General features: G+C 41.3%; 1 protein-coding gene across 2 annotated transcripts in view; it reads right to left on the bottom strand.

The window, feature by feature from the left end:
- Positions 1-276: 276 nt before the first annotated feature.
- Positions 277-20,677, bottom strand: part of FBXW8 (F-box and WD repeat domain containing 8) — a 53,279-nt gene continuing 32,878 nt past the window's right edge. Inside the window, exons 6-11 of one of the 2 annotated variants that reach the window (XM_052795753.1) lie at positions 19,362-19,558; positions 17,636-17,845; positions 7,534-7,661; positions 3,735-3,908; positions 1,886-2,002; positions 277-1,170 (exon numbers count right to left, since the gene is read on the bottom strand). In XM_052795753.1, coding sequence (XP_052651713.1) covers positions 1,026-1,170; positions 1,886-2,002; positions 3,735-3,908; positions 7,534-7,661; positions 17,636-17,845; positions 19,362-19,558 — 971 coding nt within the window. In that variant the 3' untranslated portion in view covers positions 277-1,025. Of the gene's footprint in view, positions 1,171-1,885; positions 2,003-3,734; positions 3,909-4,928; positions 5,461-7,533; positions 7,662-17,635; positions 17,846-19,361; positions 19,559-20,677 lie in introns of those variants that run through there. The other variant, XM_052795754.1, reaches the window with a different exon arrangement.

The following is a 20,677-nucleotide window of genomic DNA, read 5'->3' as shown; positions in this document are numbered from 1 at the left end:
TAGTGTGAACTACTCATGCAGAGGGATTGCGGCCAGTTCATCCCTTCTGCGTCATTAAATCAACATGATCAATTCCCAGCTTGGAAGTGAGGGCAGTGTCAGAAACACAAGTCCCAGGCATCTGGGGAAAACCTTGAGGTGCTGTGGAAGGGCATGATCCAGCAAAGAACATACCTGACAACTAACCTGAGACACAACAGCCTTTTGTTTCAGTGCATAGGGGTTAGCTCACCCTAAAAGACTTCGGGCCAAACCCCCCACAAACACATGTACATATACAATTACAAAACATTTAATCCAGAATTTGAGAGACTTAAAAAAATAATTTATTTTAAAATAATTTTGATGCGTGTGTCCTGCTGAGTTTCCAAGCATCCGGCCTGGCCAAGGCCAACCTTCCCCTCCCTCTCTCCATCATACTCCCCTCTCCCAACTGCCATAACCTTTTGTGCACGGTTCTGTTCCTAGACACATTCTGATGCACTCCAAGGAAAAGAAGAATGAGCAGCTTATTACAAGGAAAGAAATTTCAAACATGTGGCTCTGCCAGATGCTTTTTCCAAGTCCTTGGTGGGGTTTTTTTTTTTCCCCTCTCAGGACAGGCATCAATTCCTCAATGTGCTCCCAGCCTCCCACCACTTCAGCAGTTTGCCACTTGGGGCTCTCGCTTCCTGACCATGTCCTCTGCCAAGATGGGATCAGCAGCATTTTTCCCACAAGCAGCATGAAGGAACATTTTTGTTTACACCGAAGCATACTGTTCCCCTTCAGTCTTCAGTCTCTCCATTCCACCATAGTGGACCTTTGAACATTTGCGCAGCAACATATTTTAGTGATATGCTCGAAGGCAGCCACACTCTCTGTTCTGGTTCATATCCCCAAGTTTTCGGCAAATGCTCAGCCCATTTGATGTGCCTGCAGCCAATGCCATCTTTTTGGCATTTGTCCCATGTGGATCTCCTTTTTGCCTTTGGCCATGTACTTGGCAGAGGGCTGGACCACAGAAGCCAAGTAAAGTGAATTACCTAAATGTTATCATAGGGAACTGCAAGGCCAATGTTGTAGTTGTAACCAGTCACTTCATCGTAGGAAGAGCGGCAAATAGGAAGGATGCTTTCTACAGCCAACTGGTCCACTGAGAACTCGTAGGCATAAATGATTCCTCGATGCCTGTACAAAACACAACCAGGACACACCATTTTACCTTAATTATGTACTTCAACAGGGGAAACAAACAAAGTTAGAGATTGCCATAAAGGATCAAAATTTGATGCTTCAGGAGCTGAATATAAAAACACATCCCTTCTGCACTAAGGCTGTCTGTGCAGTTCTAGCAGACAAAACTCCCTCCTGCCTCCTTCCAGGGACCCCACCAAGCCCTGGAAACGGTCGGTGAATCATTCACTTTAGCACTGCAGAGACATGACTGTCATCTGCTGAAACATTTCTCATCTATTCAGGAAGGGGGAAGAAAAGTACATTTTAGTTTGATAGTTCAATTAGACATGCTAACAGCCATCTGAGATGCAAATACCAAAACCTGGAGTTTAAATATCAGTACTTTTCCTTTAGGAGGAGATATCATTACTAATACTTAAAACAAGGAAAGGGCTGCATTCCCTGTCTGGCTTCAGTGGCCTTTACATTCCCCTGCTGAAAAAGAAATGCATTTTTTTTGCGCTCAGAAGTAAATAAAGAGCCAATTCATCAATGGTTTTCAAAGCCTTATGTTTAAACTTTTTTAAATTTTATTTTTTAGATGCTACACCTTCTCTATTATTGCTCTGGATCATGACTCAGGTGCCTAGTGTGCCATTTTAAAATATATAATAAAGCAGATCTTTGCAGTGCCAGAAATCCTACCCTTCAGAGCTGGCTTACTCACTTGCGGTGCGCAGTAAGGTCATCATCCGTGATGCTGGCGCCTCGGGGACTTTTCTCATCAGGGATGTTTGCAGTGATGAGGCTATGAGAATTAAACCATACATGGCGGACTGGATGTCTGAAAAACAACCCACAGCACTGGGTGAAATGCCACCTGCATTAGACTCCTAAAATCCAAGTGCAGTAAAGGAATTGCTCTGGATTAAACAAGAACTCAATTAAATCAGTGCCCTCTCTACGGCCAGAGGCTGGGAACCCACACCTTTGGCTCTTCTCCTCCTGTCTGGAGCAGATAAACACAGCTTTTATCCCCATCTAGTGGGCTGTTACCAGAACACACGTGGAGGCCAGAAAATATTTTAGACCCTTGGCAGCACACAGGCTGCAAAGGATCCAGGCTGCCCGCTTGCTTTGCTGCTTTAAGGACTGCAGCAGCACACTCCTGGGAAGAGCAGGATGCTTCCCAAAATGAAGGATGGAGACACCCAGGACCCCTACACCCTCAAGCACTGAGCCATGGCTGATTTAGAAATGCACTATATGGCACAAGCTAAGAGGTCTGGTCTTCATTCCTTTTCCTCTCACTGGTGAATAAACTAACCCTGAACCATTGTAACAGCATTTACTGTTCAAGTAGGAGTAACTTATCTTCTCCGATTAAGATGGCTCATCTCCATGACCCTAATGTGTCTCCTGTCATCTCCCTTAGCTTCTGCCCTTGCTTTCCACTCATGGCACTGGGCATGGATAACAACACACAGCCTTTTTGATTGAAGTGATCCCTTCTTATTGCTATATAGATTAAACAGTATTTTAAATGTTTAATCTAATGGTTTCACTTTTAGTACACCCCCAAAGCTCAGATCTGCACTGCCTGCCCTCCTTCTTGACATGCTCATTAGTGCTGCTCCAGGAGACAATCAATGCAATATCGTCCTTAATGCATCAGCCGCATCACAATGGGCTGTATAATTCACAGGGTCAGAAGAGAAGGAGATACCTGCTATTAATCAATGACAACTCCAACTTGAACTTCTCTGACTGTAAATACCTCATCTACCTCCTCTTTGGGGAAGATGCATTAGGGAAAAAAAAAAAAAAAATCAGGATTTATCTGTTCATTTTATTAAGGGGATCACTCAGACTTACAAGGGGCTAAATCCTTGAGGTCTTCATTCAGACAAAGCTACACCCTGGGAATTGTGCCTCGATCAGGAAATCATAACTTGGCTGTAGCAACTAACAGTCTTCTGTCAACTCCAGGATACTGATCTCTGCTTGTACTTTCAGTACTGTACTTCTTGTGTTTTCAGTACAAACTGGTATTTTAATATTTAAATGAGTTTAAATACCAGCCTGGTTTTGATGGTTACTGCTAAGGGAATGCATGAATGAGGTGAAGAGAAACACAGGTATTGTGTAAGGATATAGCGGATAGAGACAGCCAGGACCAGTCATTCTGAAGACAACAGCCAGGAGTCCAGCATTTTAAATCCAAGGTTCAGTAAAGTAAATACTGGTTGGGGATGGGGCGGGGAGAAGACACTAACTGAACTTCACAGAAAATCCAGGGGAAACAATTTCCATGCTCCCTTACGCCGACTGAAGCACTCTTTAACTAACGAGCAAAAAGCCTATGACAGCTAAAGGGCACACACAGAACCAGGCACAAGACTCCAGGTGGGGAGGCAATCTGTTCCCAAATCACATGAAAACTAAACAGAATTCTCAGAAGCTTTAGACATGGACATATTATCATTTTGGTCCTGGATCATCCCATTCCCACGTTCCTCCTGTCAGCCAGATCCAATAAACACCCTTGCGATAAGGCCCCACACAGACAAAATTACCTGGCATGCACTTCCCAGAGTTTGGTGCCCATCCGTTGGTCCCACACACAGACCAAGCCCTCTTCTCCTCCACTGACGACCTTCCAGTCATCCATCTGAACCGCAGACACTCCTAACTGGTGGGCATAGAGGGAGCACAAAGATTCGCTTTTGCGGAGATCGAATACCCTGACCCTAAACAAAAGCAAATAAAGAACAGAGGTAAGAAAAGCTGTAGCTCTGCAGCCTGTGGGTTCTGAGAGCGCAAGTACTTTGGGGGTTACGAAAACACATCTGGGATAGCAGTAGTCCCACAGCTGCTACAGGGCCAGAAATCCAATACGGTTGACACTTTTCACCACCGAATTTTCACTATGACTTCTATTATCAAAGATTTTTTGAGGCAGACTTCTCCCACCATACGGGACCTCTCTGTCTCTTTACAAGCCCCAGGTGATACAAGATGTAAGTGAAATTTGGAGAAAGCTCCTCTGTTTGTGCCTCCCAAAATGTTAGCAATGCCGTGGGGCATAAAGCACCATGTTTTGGGTATACTGCTAACACATCCTACCCCTTGGTACCTAACCCATGTCCACTATGGCCAAGGGGTAATATTATTACGAGGATCAAGGAAAAGACTATTATTACAAAGATTTAGGAAGAGACTAAATGTGGGGCAATTCAAAAGTCAAGTGAATTACAGGTTTATATGCTTGAGTCAACCACCAATACTAAAACAAAGCTATCCACAAGCATCCAGCAATCAGTATCTCTTCTGATTTAAAAAATGCAGCTACTGACTGTGGGTAGCTTTTAGGTACATCTGGTTTTCAGAAATTATTGATCACTCAGACAAGGCATTTTGAAGAGAAACATATCAAACACTCGGCTAGAAGCAGAACTGTAGAAAAAGAGCTTAGCATTTCAACCACTGCAACAAGTCCACAAAACCAGTTAAAGCTAATGGTGTTAAGTTTTAAACCCAGCACTTATCACAAAGGAGTATGTTTTTTGATCCGTATGTATTGAGATTAAGAGATAAAGCAAGTACATTTGTGAATAAAAAAAAAGATGCAGCAAGTGAAAACAGAAGTAAAGGGGAAATACTGATCTCAGATTTGAAAAGAAGCCAGAGAAAGTTCCTTCCAGCTGATGGCCATCAAGAATGAAACCATCAGGTACATATTAATTCCAGAAAAGGCCAAAACACACTCGTTCCAACACATTAACTTTACTTTATTCCATACCCCTGCTACGATCCTAACGGTGTTGCAAGTCTTTCCTTTTCCTTTCTCAAATGGAGATTGCATCATACAATTTTACAAACACATTTCAGCAACCGAAATAAAAGGCAAGAGAACAGTCCAGAACTCCAACAGAGCAACATCCATCTGACATGTAGAAAAACATGCTGGAACAGAGCAAGGAGCATGCTTTGTGTGGCTCTGCAGCCACCCTTAGGAAAATCCCATCACAACAGCTGCTGATGGTGAAAAGGACTTCTTGCTTTCTCCAGCTCCAGCAGAGAGAAGCTTTGGCTACGTATTAGAGCTGTGCTTTGGGTAAGGATGGGGTATTTTGGAAGTGTTCACATCCAGCACTCGCCCTGTCTTGCTGCATGTGTTCTGCACGGCAATCAAAGCTTCTTCTGTTTGGTAAGCACAGTTGGAAATGAAGATCTGATTGTGTCCTGGTTATTTCATCAGCAAGGGCCCAGGTTTCAGGCAGGTGTCCATTCTGGCACACCCTTGGAAGAATTAGAGGCACACTTGAGTTGTTTAGATATGCTTTACAAAAAAAAAAAAAAAAAAAAAAAGCATTTTGCAAATCTAATGTGATGCTCTAATGCAGACCTGGCATGGCCTGCCATCTCCTGCCTCAACAGCTGGGCTCAGTGGGAGCACATAGGATTCATCCGAGTTCAACGGAGCCATAAGGAATGCGTTCTCATGACCAGGCTTTGACTCTCCTGCTAGACTACTTTAGAAGTAAGCTCACTTGCCTGTAGGAGAACATGGAATACATGTTTTGATCCATACCTTTCAGAGATGGTATACACCAGGCTTGCCATATGTTTGCTTTTCCAATGCTATTCACCATCTTAGGTTCCACCAAGAAAAAGGGTGCTGTTGTGCAGTGCAGCAGCACACACTCCCTGTTATCAGGCCTCCTGTCAGTGTGAAGCACAGCTAGGTAATCAAATAAATCAGCAATGCTTCAGGAGTATTTTCTGATGGAAAGACAGATTTTATAGGTCCTACCAAAAACATTTGACAAGTGTCACTTTTCAGAATCATGGCTTTGAATGAAAGAATACCATATACTCGTAAAATTGTGAAATTGCTGCATTTAATTCAAGCAGTAAGTTTTCCCACTGGCCATCAGCAGTGTGAACTCCCATGGCAAGATCCCTATTTAGTACACTTGCTCTGTAATAGGGCTATGGAGGTTCAAGTCACATTCCACCTGTGGATGCCCAGCACCTATTAATGCCCTTCATGCAGCACCACATGAAGAACTGACTTCTGAAATACACATGGTCTTGCCTCCTGGATGCCAAACTTATTTGCTGAATTATTGATTCCTAACTTTTTGCTACTTTAGTGATGGCCAAACCCCTTGAACTCAGTCAGTGCTTGAGCGGAAAAACTGAAAAGCTTTCTGGAGGGGAAAGGGTGCAGACACTTACTCTAGTATAAAGGGAGTAAACTTCAATCTCACTTAAGGGATATCAACTTTATCTACTCTCCCATCATTGCGCAAGAGATCAAAATTGGAGGTAGTTTTACTGGGGTGCTTTGGAAAATCAATTATCTGCTTTTAGAGGGGGAAAAAACTCCCAAGGATTCAATTACATGTGTCAAACTTCTGATATTTCCTTTATCCTCTTTGCTGAGAAAGTGTGAGGTTTGCTTGTACTGCCTATTCACTGAGAAGGAAAAAAAAAAACCTGTTTGACAAAATAATCATTTTTGCAAGCTGCTGCACTGGCGGGACAGAGGTCTGGGATTTGGCAAAGGGAAGTATCCGCCTTACAATCTGATACCCACCACCACACCAGACCACCACCTGCAGCCTGATGCCCAGTGCAGAAAGGAGGAGGGAAGGAACAGGGAGCCATTAGAGACTGGCTCCTCGCCATCCCACATCTCCTTTGGTGCACTGGATCAGACCCCACAAATAACTAGCCAAAAAAAGAAAATCTAAAAATTGGACTCAAAGGGTCTTTTTAAGCACTTTAATCCTTTTGCACTGTTCCCAGCGCGTCCATTCCTGGCACCAGATATTGTGCTGGGAAAATCCTACTCCCCAAGCCAAGGAGTTAAAGAGAAAGCTGCTAATCAGCTAAATAGAAGCTGGAATCTGTTCATATGAAAGTCTCTTTTTTTTTTTGTCACCTGAGGGACATCACAGTGTTCCGAAATACACTCTTGACATCATTTGGCAGACGGACCCATCTCATCCTACATGATTCATCCCTTAGGTTATTTTTTTTAATATCAGAAAGTGAGCTTTTAAATGCCAAACTAATTTTGCGGGTGGTGGTGGGGAAGTGGAAGATATTCCAAGTGGTCTCGCTGGGCTGTACACCAACTGCGTCCACCAAATGGCTTAGAAAGAAAGTCTTCCCATGGAGCTTTCTGAAACAAAGCAAACTGGTAGCCACATCCAACTCTTACCTAATATTTTGTTCCTGAAGTTCACGCAGGCTGCATTTGAAACATTAGAAGAGAAACAAATTCTAGCAGGTCCAGATGTAGGACAGCAGGACAGGAAGTAAGCTAATTTGAGATGGGTTACAGCTCTTGGTAGCACCTACCTTCTGTCTTTATTGCCTGTAACAAGCATGTTTGGAGGACTGTTCTGGAGGTTGACACACGTAAAGTCACCTATCGAGTTGCCCATCTTCTTCAGACACTGACTTGTTTCCAGATTGTAAAGAAGAATCTGGCAGAAAGAGAACAAACACCAGCTAAATGTAGCCTGAGCACAACAACTACATTTTGCTGCAGCATAAAGTAGAGCAGAGTTATTACCATCAGAGGTGGTTTGCAGGACTCGTTTCTCAATATGCTAATACATAACCAAGATACAGATCTACCCCTATTAAGAAGGGCAATAACGCCCTCAGAAATGAGGAAATCAAGTTTCACAATGGAATCCATCAAGAAGCAGGGATGCAAGGCTCTTGCCAACCAGTATCAGAAAGGTATAGCTCTCAGGCAGGCAAAGCAAGCCATACAGATTTTCTCCAGGTCACATTTTTAAGGCTTACATGGAAAAGCAAATAGTTTCTTCATCAATTTTAATATTTGGAAGACTAGTAAAAGTAAACAGAATCAACATTTAGAAGGTTTAGACAGATGGACTGGGCAAGAAACATTCAATCAAATACAGCAAAAAATGAAGAGCAGAACTGAACACCGACTCAGCGCTGACAGGCCCTGCTGACGGCTTTTGTACAGATCCTGCGGCAGAAGCAGATTAAGAGAAATATTACATCTGAAGTGGCAGTTCAGATGGGAAAGGAATAAAAACAGCTCTGATTTTAAGCAACATCCGAGATGATTCGACTAGAGACTGGAAGAGAGGTACGAGTTGTTTCCCGTCTGTTCACCCACCTCTCCTTTGCACAGCAATCAGTTTAATCATGTTCACTGTCTTTCCTGTGTGGCCAGATGAGATTTATCTGTTTGGGCCTTTCAATTTAGGAGAGCAAGTATTTTTAGAAACAGAAAAATGTACTGGTCAAAGCCCAGTGGAGTTCAGCACAGTACCTGGTCTTACATAACTTCATAAACATTATTAAATTTCATGGTGATGCTCCTTTAGTTTAAAAGAAACCTATGACTATGAAAAGAGTAACAGTAGTTAAAACATCAGAAAAAACTTATGGCTTCCATGGCAACATCAGCATGGCTATGTCAACGTCACATCAATATTCTTAGCTTCTACTCTTCTGATTATGTCCACATGCAGCTTAATAAATATTACACTATCTGTACATATTATTTCAACATTTCCCAGAACAGCGATAGTGATGCTGCCTGGCCTTTTACTTCCTATCTGTGCAATTTTAGTTAGCATCTCAAAGGTCAAATTGAGAGCAGGAGGGGATCATTTTGTGATGGACGCCTCTAGGCAACAAAACTGAAGCTTTAAAAATTTCTAGGAATACTGCAAAGAAAGGCAGAGAATTTGTAGGTTTCCTACACCTGCCATTTCTCCCAACTAAAGGGCAGGCATGGTTTTATTCAGATATGTTATCAGTTCCCTATTAGAATCAACACATTCATACCTGACTTCCTCAGTTGCTTATAATATTTGTAATCTCCCAAATAGTTCCCTTTCCCAGCCTTGTCTTTGTGAAGCTATCTGCCTCAAATACCAGTCTTTAGCATGTAATCTTTCATCTTTAAGACTTAAGGTACTTTGCACAGGTTTCAGTGCAAAGGAAATCAGTATCTGTGCCTGGCAACCAAATTTCTCCTTGGAAAGTTTTGATCAAAAGACAAAGTCAATAAACGGCTGAATTCAACTTATGAACAATAAATGATCAGGTCAACAGCAACATATTCCAGCTCCCAGTTGAGCCTCTGAACAAGCCCTTCCCAGATGTACGCTAAAACTCTGGAGAGGAGAGGGCCAAATGCTGCTTTCTCAAAAGTCCCCTGGGGCTAATACTTAAAATGAACATCCATAAAGTATTAATTTATCTAAATGACCATAGCTCCCATCTATCCTATAAACATATGATACACACTTGAAAAATTCAGTTATGCCCATGAAAGACTATAATGAAAAATTACTTCCACATAGCATTTAAAGATTCCCTTGTTTTACATCAGAACAAGCATTAGATATTCTCCTGCTTGCAGTCTCAATTTTAGAGCTGTGGCAATCCTCATATCTAGGTAGCACCAGCCGAAAAACTGTTTATTTCTCCTCACATAACTTGTAGATGGTCACCAAGTTAACGTGTTTGCATCTAAGAAAGAAAATCTGTAAAAAAATAAAGGTTTAGATCCACAAAACTGGAATAAAAGCCTTTGTCTTTTCATCTTCTCCCACTCCGTCCAATTCCTTCTCTTCTCACATCAGTCTCCATTCTTTTAGAGATCGTTGGGTTGGGTTTTTTTTAAATTTTATAATGCACGTGTGTATTTCCAGCCAATTAGCCCTGTCATTGGAAGAAAGAGTCTCTTTGTGATTTTCGGTATCCAGGTTTTACCTACCTTTAAATTCAACTTCTGTCTTGACCAATATTATGGTCTGCAAATGAATTTCAAAACCTTACCCTGACATACTGATAGGTAAAGAAACAAAAAGAACTCAGAATGCTTTTTTAAAGTCTGAATAATAATTTCTTTAAGTCAGGGTTTTTAAAAGCATACTGATGACAATTTTGAAGTTGCTAGAACACTTCTGATGAGCTCTCCTATGAAATCCCAAGGCAACAAGGGTTTTCTTTACAAAGGCCAAGGAGAAAAAGAATGAGAATACCTGGTCAATAGGGACTTGAAATAAGGGCCTGTATGTTAAAGGGCAGATAAAGCGTAAGATCTTTAGGAGGTTTATAATCCTGTAATGCACACTGCAAAGGGATTACCCTTTTAAAGAAATTTGTAATCCTATAATGGACACCCAAGACCAGTGACCTAATAGGTACCGAACTGAAGGTAAGTGAACCAAGAGCATTTGGGTGTGAAATGAAGTACCCTGGGATAACACACTAACGAGCATCCCTTCCCCCAGTGGGACTTTGGGGACGCAAGGGAGGAAAAGCATTAAATACTCTGTGCAGATGTACCAGGATCTAACGCACAAAATAAAAAGTGTTACCTATTAACATTGTTCAAATGAAAAAGTCTTAAGTTATTGGATAAGAGCCAAGCAATCTCCCAGAATGCTTAATAATTCAACAAGCCAGAAATAGCCAGAGTACCTTTACCATTATGTTTAGTTAAAGACCACAGAGATTAGAAAACACATTATCCATCTCAGAGGCGATTCTTTCCATGTTACAAGTCCCTTAACGACCTTTACCATCTCTCCCTCTCTCTCTCTCCCTCTTTTAATAAGGCTGAGCAAATGGGACTTCATTTTATCCGATTGCCACAGACTAGTGGTATTAATTATTCATGCTCATACTCTCTCTTTTGTTAAGGCAGTGCATTAGACTAATTTCCCTCTTTACTGGGAGAGTTGGGCACATCTCAACCTGTGACCACTGTTCTCGGACAGATGCGCCAAGAAGCTGGCAAATTCATGAGACCAGGCAGAGGAAGAAAGGAAAAGTTACTGTACTTCATGAAACTGCAGAGCAGTGGGTACGGGGAACTCTCTTTAAATGCTGTCCAAGAACTCAAGAAAGACGACTAAATTAATTCACAAAGAATTAAAGTCTCTGTAGTCAGAATAGCTAAGCTGTGAGCTTTGTTACATCTTGCAGCTAAGTGAGGTCAAGCGTGGTCGATGTACTCTGGTTGAGATACTTCCAAGAAAAACCAAGGAACTGAAGGAAATGCTGTTGATGGAAGTCTTCCATGCATGTCCAATACCCCAGCAGGTGTTTTGGGATCCTGTGTTGTTGGAGATGTCTTTTTTGGATGGAACATTAAAACAACAAATCCCCAAGCGCTTGTTATCAAAGAGCCTGTGGTACTTTCAACAAGAGCAGGGGTGTTCAACCCACTGTCCTGGCTGAAAGCCAGCAGACAACTGCTTTGTGAAATAGCTCGTTTCCCTCTGCAATCACATTTCTGCTTCTTGTCAAAAGTTACCACATCGCGCAGCTAGGAAAAACTGAGCTGTCTCTCGGAACTGGGCAAAGCGCTCTGTATATACAGTATATTTAGTTCTTATTTAGATGAAGTATTGAACAGAGTATCATAAATATTAGCAAAATGTGTACTGTAAAACCACACTCAAAACCTACATCCTCTTCCATTCGGAATAACACACAGGACACATTAAAGAACCCCTTTCTCAGAAAGAACTGTCTAGTTTAGAGGTTCCTAACTGTCATTTTAGAGACAGAGGATCAAAATAAAAAAAACCTGAGATGCTCAAAGAGGCAGAGGAACAAGCAGCAAGATTGGGAACAGAATCTGCATTTATTTTCAGATTATGTTTCTCCCCCTTTCCTTCTGCCCATCCCTCTGCCAACTAGAAAAAACATTGTCTGAATACATACAAATATTGCCAACAAAAGAAAGGGTCATGAAATTTCAAGTCCATCATGAATAAAAAGGGATCTGGTTTTCGCTCAGGTCAAAACCATTCAATTCAAAGGGTATCTACAAAAGCGGTAAGGCTATTTCATATGCATTTGCAGCAGAAGTCATCAAATTAAGTACAACATATGGTACACACTGCTGCAAGTTTGAATTTTATTTCTAAAGGGATGTGGAAAAAGAATATTTTCAAAGTTTACAAGCCTCAGGGGCACAGTTTCCCAGTGCAAATGTACTGAATTGCCTTCTGTAAATATGGCACATAACACTGCAACAACAACAACAAAATTTGACTATTAACAAATGCAAGGTCAGCATATTGATACTTGTACACAGAGATAAGTGTTCTGGCTCCATAAATTTAAAGATGAGCTAAGATTTAAAAGGAGCAGCTGAGGGAGACAGACAGACAATCAGAGAGAAAGAAAAAGAGTAAATCATACACAAAACAGCCAGTAAAAAAAAAAAATAAAAAAGCAGTTAATATACATGAATAATGGATGTTTGATTTAAAAGCAGTTTACTCCAATATGATGTAATTTTTGACAATCAGCCAGAGAGACTATTTTGCAAGTTCTTGCCAGATATAAGTCATTGTGTAAAGCTGGTAACACAACCGTTCCTCCGAGCATGTGGAAAATTGACTTTCATGCCATCCTAAAGGTGACTTTACGCTGGCAAACGAGAACTCTTATTTTGCATGCGCTGAGCTGCACCAAGCAGCCTCAAGCAACGTTTCAAGATCCACACAGAGGACTGCAAAAATAACAGAGTCTAAACAGCTTGCAGCAAATCCAGCAGCAAAAAAAGCCAGCCACACACACTACCCAATCCTCCAAATACCTATACCTGCCGTAAAAGTTACACATGAAGCTAGAGACAAGTGTAGTTTGGTTTTTCCTTTCAAGTTTTCATCTGACTGCAGTTAAAAAGTAAGACTCCAAGCTGGTAGCAAGAAGCAGAGCCAAGCATTGTGCAGGCAGGCAGCGCACAAGCTTCAGCAGCGAAATTCTGCCAACGCACCTGCAACCCTTGCCGTTCCAGCACTGGACACTGCCCCAGCCCGGGCTGCCAGCGGCCGGGACTCTGCCAGACTTGATGGGCTTGTGATGTGGACAGATGTCTGCTAGGAGCTGGAATGAGGTCACCAGACTCATTTGACTTGTGGCTGAAGACTGATGTAAGAGTTCAAGTACCCAGAGACGAAAGGACAGAATGTTTATCCACTGAACCACCCACTCACTAAAAAACAAGCCCTAGCCCAGAAACACATTTTCCCTAACCTAAGGATAGGACAGGGAAAAGGAAGCCAAGGTAATTCTTAAAAACCTGAATGAATTCTCTTGGTTTCATAGATTATCACCTTGAATACTCATGACACATCCTAGCAGCTATATTTTCAACACCTGAGACGCTTACCCAAGCAGCTGTGCCAAAGTTGAGGTATTCACGTTAATGTACAAATAGGAGAGAGAAAAAAAAAAAAAAAAAAAAAAAAGCAAGCAGAATGTCATTAACATTAGCCAATACAAAAGGGATTCTTTTTTTTTTTTTAACTTGCAAAGTTATTTCTGGTCATTTACAAACACAGAAAAAACCAAGATGGATGATTGTCACTTTTCAGCAAGAGAGGGGTTAATCGATACATCATGCAAAATTTAGGCAAGGAAAACTTCTGGTCTCTCTGCTGGACTGTATTTCTTGCAATGCCTGACTTATAAAAAGTTACACAGTTCAGATCCTCAGAAAGAGTTCTGTCACTCCTACATGGTACCAAAGAGTTTATAAAGAAAAAGGTATTTAACACACCTTTCACCTTCAAAGACCTGCTAACACCCTACAGTCCTACAGCTCCGCAAAGCAAAACGTTCGGGCAAGTCCCATATGTTCAAATTCAGTGAGACCTGCCCTTCTACTGGTATGAAAACAAGAGTTCAAAAAGACCAGTTTATTGAAAGCTGGACTATTTACAAGGGCCACAGTGGTTAACAAAACTGAAAAAAACCCAAATTTTTTAAACAAGAAAAAAATCAAGATTAAAAAAAAAATTGAAGTCTTTGGAACTCCAGGAGAACTGGAGACACTATAACACCAGAAAAGACAATGCAAGCTTACCAGTTAAAGAGGAGGATTTTAGTTAAAATAAGGTGCAAGGAAAGTGTAACCTATGACCTAAATACATCATCCAAGAGAGACTGTAGAGTACGAAATTCAATTTAAAGGATTATTTAAAATTTGTTTTTCACTTACTATTAGTTCATAACATCCACTTCAAGTGGTTAATTCTACTGGATACGCTCACATTAGCAAGCAGTTGAAGAACTCTGTGGAAATATTAAATACAGGAGCAAAACTAGGCAGTATTTCAATCGCTGATGAGAAGAGACAGGTGATGTTGAAAGCCATTCATCAAGTACAAGCCAATCACCAGCTCAAAACAGATGAAAAAGCGACAGCATAACAAACAACTCCCAAGACATCTGATCTCAACATATCTAGCCTTCTGTTCCTAAGTTGGAGGCTCTAAAATCATTACTGTCCTCCCTGCGCTCCTCTCTTCCCCATCTACCTGTTCTGAAATAAGGTTCGTTTGTGCGCAAAGCAACCAAAACCACAGACATGCTCTGAACTGCGCCTTATAATGCATGCAACAGAGTTCTTCAGCCCCACGAGCTTACAATAAAATTCTCTTACATGCTATATGAAGTTTCTTGGGTGGAAAAAACCCCCAAATCCTCCCATGTTGATGATCTTCTATCACCAAGAACTGCTGAATATGTTAAAAAATTTCAACTACATTGTAAATACAGGAGAAGGTTGGGTTTGTTCCCCCCCCCAAGAGAATAAAGCACCTATAAATTCCCAAGAAATAATCCACAAGCAGAAGAGAGCTCACCTGAAGCTACAGTAGGAGACCAGACTTACTTGACAGCAGATGGTCCATTCAGGCAAGCTTATAAATATACCAACTATGAGAAAAGCTTCAGTGAGATCCTACAATCAGCAAGATAACTGCATCAGAAATCGGATGATGTTAATCCTGACAGTTATAGTGCTACCTGTTTAAGAGGTTTATATCCTGACAGGAAGAGGACCAAAGCCAGCTCTAGTTTAAATCTGTGGATTTAATTTTACATACAATGCTCAAACCCAAAATTCAAGCAGGTGAATGCCAAGACTGTGATGCTGCTGCAGCATCGAGATCACAGGGCACCAAACTGCACGACACAGGGTAATGTGTTATTCGCTAGACACCATCCTTCAAGGCATGTCCACTGGATGTCATGAGCACCACTTTAGGTTGAAAGGGAAAGCCAGGGTTAGGGTTTTCCCTGTGGTTCATTAGCTGATCTATATTTTTAGCCATGTACGAGCCTAGATGGGAAGAGAGACCTCAGTATTTCAAGAATTTGGAATTTACGGAAAATAGTACATTCCACGTTGAGTTAATACAGCTGAAATAACCCTTACTAAAGAAACTTCTCTTAGCTTAACATAAAACAAAGAGCTCCAGGAGCACTAAACAGATGAACTTTCAAGAAACAGCACCATTAAGTCTGATGCCTAAATAAAGTGAAAGTTGAACTTCTCACAGATGAAGCATTTATATTCTCCTCTCTCTCCTGCAAGCATGTCTGTCATCTAACAGTAGGCAAGTCTATGCCACAGATTTGATGTTTTTCTCCTCTCTGACATAAAAGTTCCTACAAAATTTATGCCTCAGATCTCTACTTTGCTGTCAAATTTGGTTAAAATTAGACAATGATTAAAAAAAGAGAGAGGGAAAAAGATGGTTTCTCTAACTATATTTTCAGCAGAAAGCAGGTTACTAGGCAGTAGCATTAGGATTGTGAGCTTACACTAAAGAAAAAAAATATCCCTCAGGAAAACCAAATAAAACCCCAAACCGAGAAGAAACACAGCTTTCCCACTACAGCAACACAGCCAGAAGCAAACGGGGCTGGAATTCTTCATCATTACGTTTCTGAGACTGAAAGCTCTCCTAAAGACAGATTGTCAACTTGTGACCAGTGTAATCAGCCAATGCGAAGTCCCTTCACGTCTGCGCGAGGTGAATAATTATCATAATAGACATTAGTAATTAATTTCCGGCGTGATGTCAGCTGGTGCGGCAATGCCAAGCAAGCGTCCTTGTCAAACACACCCCAGCCGTCTGGACGACTTCAGTCCCATCTCCCTGATTAGGATGCGCGCTGATGCACTGCTTAATACAATCTGCCATCAAATGCCAAATAGTTCAGAACTAAATTAGGAAATATGTCCGGCTTTACAGAGTGACGCTCAGGGGTCTAAGTAGATTTCTCTATTCCTTTATGAGGCACAAAGGCGATCACCGACGTAATGCCCCCGAATGAGGCAATTTTACCTTCTAACCTCCCACCTCTGTAGGGAAAAGAATTGAATTAGGACAGCAAAGGAATTAATAAAGACAGCATGGCCTCGCAGCATCTCTCAACCCTAGAGGTATTTATGGTGGCCTCAGCATTTCCCTAGTGAACGTGAATTTTAAGGGGAAATTAGATGCAGCTGGACACATTTATTCCTAACACAGAGGTAGTCCTAAATTAAGCTTTCCTGTTCCCATCGCTTGCCAAAGAAAACACTGCATTTTTACACTACAGACCACAGCTCATCTGGGTGCTCACCTCCTGCTTCTTTCTGCACCTGCCTGAAGCACTCTCCTTCCCTCATTTCTGATAGCCCATCACATGCCTGAAGTATAACCACAAAAAATGGAATTAAATTAGGGAGTGGAAAAGTTAGGCAAGATGCTGGAAAGGGACAGGAAGTCTTCTCAAAGCATCTGGAAACAGGTCTTTCCGCAGCTCGGTCCCTGCCCTGGCATGGGGCTGTGTCTAGGAGCAGGCTGCTGCCACCAGCTACCTGGGATCTCAGGTAGGATTCTGAGTCCCCCCCAAAATGCAATTATTTACGCTACCTATTTGGGTCTGCAAGCCCGAAAGAGCCCCTCCTGCAAGCAGAGAAGTTTGAGAAGAGTTGCATTAGAAGCATGCCTCGGCTATGAGTCTTCAGCAGGGTTACAAAACCAGTCTGGTTTTCATCTACCCTGCCACTGCTAAGATGTGCTGATAAAAGAAGCAGACTGTGTCACAGGGGGCTTCAAACCCATGATTATCATTTAGCTTCTTTTAATACAACAGTCACACCATCCTCACCAAACTGGAAGTAACTTAGTTCAAATACTCAAGTGCACAAAAAGAAGCAGCATCCTCCTAAGATCGCACATTTGAATGTACAAGGCTTGACAAGCTGCTCAGGATGCCCTCATCAGAAAGGCTGAAGGATGTTTTGGCTTTTTGGGGCAGGGGTTGTTTATTGGGGTTTTTAGATTTTTCAGGTTTTTTTTGAGGCGAGTTCCCCCTAGAGGGCCACTGACACAGCACACAGCTGAACAAGCTGGGATTCACTGAGGAGCAGAGAATGCAAAATATTTACAGTGAACCCAGTTACCTGAACTATAATCCCTTACCTCAGCCCACTAGAAGAACACTAATAGAAGCATCAGATTGTTGCACTAAAAGAATATCTTACCTCCACTGTCAAAAGCTGAATAGCAGGAAAGGAAATGGTCAGTAGCATTAACTATTTTTTCCTTTGTTAATTATGAAGGTATAAAAATCTTACAAAAAAAAAATTAAATACCTGGTTGGGCTCATTCAATAACCAGCCAAAGGTTTTGACCCCAAAGGCTGCTTCATGAGCAGACACATCGAGACATGTGACAGGCTGACCATAGACAGAATGGAGAATTTTGCCAGGATCTTCTGCTTTCAGGAGATAGACAATGTCTTCTGCAGCTGCTACGGTCACTGGACTCCCCGTAACATCTGGAACCAGATTAAGGAAGTTGACCTAAAAAGAACAGACTTTTTATTTTTATTAGAGCCAAAAATTATTTTACATCGCTACTGCCACAAGCTAAACTAAACACACTACTGATGTGTGGTTATCAGCTATCTTGAATCATCCCAATTATGGATTAATTTCAGACAAAGACCAAGTATCAATTTTATTTCTGGACTTTTGCAAGTTTAGCTCCTGTGATGAAGTCTAGGTCAGTCTTTAGAATGAGCCCATTTAAAAAACTAATCAGAACACATTACAACAAAACACACCAAAATGTGCCATCAAAGAAAGGAGCAAGACTTAATGGACTCATTCAGACGAAGAGCAGAAAACCATAAGGTTAAAGCACACAAAGCAAGTATTGTGGCTAGAATGTGAATATAGTGCTCCAGAAGAGGCAAAACATTCACGCAACTAACATAGAATAGTTGATGCTTACCCTGCAATCATGTATATATACCCTAAATTAACAGAAAAGTCATCACATGACTCTAGGACAGCCCAAATATCAGCTCCCCTATCTTCTGTCACAAGACCAGAATGACGTTGCTCTTCCCATTTCAGTAAACAGTTAAGATGTGGCTGAAAAGTCTCACCACAGGAAGGGTATAAACTCTTTAACAGTACAGCTATTTCTAACCCAACCTTAGAAGAGAGTGTAGTGTCCTGAGTGTCCGTCTTTCACATGTGGCAAACTGACATTTCACAGCAAGCAAGATGCAAGAGTAAAATGGATCCAACTACAATGGAGTGTGTGGTAGTGTTTTAACATTTTTGCTGGGAAACCTCTTAAAATGTTTGGGGATTTTGTTTATTTAAGTATTTTAAGACTGACTTAGCTTTGAAAGAGGGGATTAATCAAGAGTGGTTTAAATCGCAACTTCATACCCATTAGCTGTGCAGTCAGCTTCCTGCAATAGGAGAGAAGCTGCAAGACTCAATTTATTCCTACGCACTTCCTTCCCCTTTCAAAAAAATGTTGCTACTCTGAGACATAATAAAGCTTCAGAGAATGGGACAGCTTTGAATTTTTAATTAAAATAGTCTCAAAACTTCGGTGACAGAAGGTGCAACCTAAAGAAGCTGCACAACTAGTTACAGCTTCACAAGTGATACTATTAGCTCGTCTGCAATATCCTGCCTCAGAATTAATCAGATAGTGTTGATCTGGAATGAGACCTTGAGTTTTAGCTCCAATTCTACGCGAGAAAACTGATTTACAAAATGAGCCAACTTAGTTTAGTGTTGACAAAAAAAGTAATTAAAAACAGCCAACCTCCTGCACCATATGGACTTCTATTCATTTTCACTTGTAGCTTAAGCCAGCATTTCACCCTTGCTCTTCAGTGATGAAAGGCTCATCCATTAACCTGCTTCAAAACCATAGCCTCTAGCTGCTAATGCTGTTATCTAGTTCAGGCAATGTTCTTGTAAGATTTTGCTAAGATCTCTCTCAACTGTACCAAAAATAATTAGTGGATCAGGAGCTCCTGGAATGAAGCTGAGTAGCCTGGAGACTCACCAATTTCTGGATTTCAAATGTTGCCGTAGTTTGCCAGAATCCTCTGTCATTAGGGCTTTCCACTTTGACCTCAAAGCCAGATGCTGTTGCTACCGTTGCACCCTCTGAAGCAAGAGCTAAAGCCTGTATCCTCTGATTGTGCTGGTAACGATGGATTGGCTCCCGCCCAAACATCAGGTTCCAAACACTAACAGTTCCTGTATACAAAAAAAATAATAAAGTAATCGCTATGCATTATCTTAGAATTTAACAAAACCTTAAAAGATCATTTAAAGATGTAAGCTTAAAAGCATTGTAATGGAGAAAGTTAATACACAGAAAAAAGACTGCAGGGCAGCAAACCAGAACTTCAGGACGCTGCATAGCACCACACAACAGGTTCAGGGGAAACTTTCCAAAATTATGTGGTCTGGCATTAGAGGCTCTGTTGCTCTCTGTAAGTAATTCCTAATTTTTGACTTTCAGATAACGATGGCATCTACCTTGAGGAAGACTGCTTGACTTCTCTCACATTTCCATGTTTGGAGAAGATCAGACTTAAACAGATGCCTAAATTCTTGTTCTACTATATACTTGCCCTCAATTACCACAAAAAATAGTGAAGAAGAACCCACATTCAAATTTAAGCCACTCTGCTGCACAACAGAGAAGTTTTAAAGTGAAGAACCTGAAGCTCTGCACACACCCCAATCAGGTCAGGGATTTTAATACCATTCTTAACAGTTTACAACCAGCAACAAAGCTCCTAATCCTGATGCTCTGGAAAAACAGAAAATGCAGAGGACTTCAAAAAGCTAAAGAATACAAATCCCAAAGAATACAAGAGTATAAGTCAAAAGACAACACATTTGCAGTTGCATTTTTTCCTGGTATAGATCACTGATACTCTATTTAAAAGCATGGTACATTAAAGCAATAATCTGAGTAAGAGCAACCTAAAGCAATCAGGAGTGTATTACAGAACAGAAGGGCCAGACAGAATTGGAGACTTCTGGGCCACCTTTGCACTGAATTAACAGAGAAGCAATCTTCAGACGTGATACAGAGGGCTAGAGAAGCCTTCCTTCTACTTGAGCATAGCCATTAATGATGAAATGATTAATGGTAGCTATTCCTTCAAAAGGAGACATAAAAGCTCTGACAGACAGCTGTGGACGGGCACCAATGCCAGTTTGCAAACACTCCTCCCATGTCCCAAAGGAGGTGAAGCAAGAGTGTGGTAATGAAACTGCACATAGTGAAATGGTATCTAAATGAGTTTAAATTGATTTATGTTTGCTTTTGTAAAGATTATTTGGTATCTGGAAAGTGCTACC

This window comes from Harpia harpyja, chromosome 9 (assembly GCF_026419915.1).
Source record: "Harpia harpyja isolate bHarHar1 chromosome 9, bHarHar1 primary haplotype, whole genome shotgun sequence".
Taxonomy (NCBI): domain Eukaryota; kingdom Metazoa; phylum Chordata; class Aves; order Accipitriformes; family Accipitridae; genus Harpia; species Harpia harpyja.
The sequence above is the reverse complement of the archived record's forward strand: the minus strand, read 5'-3'. Positions and strand labels throughout refer to the sequence as shown.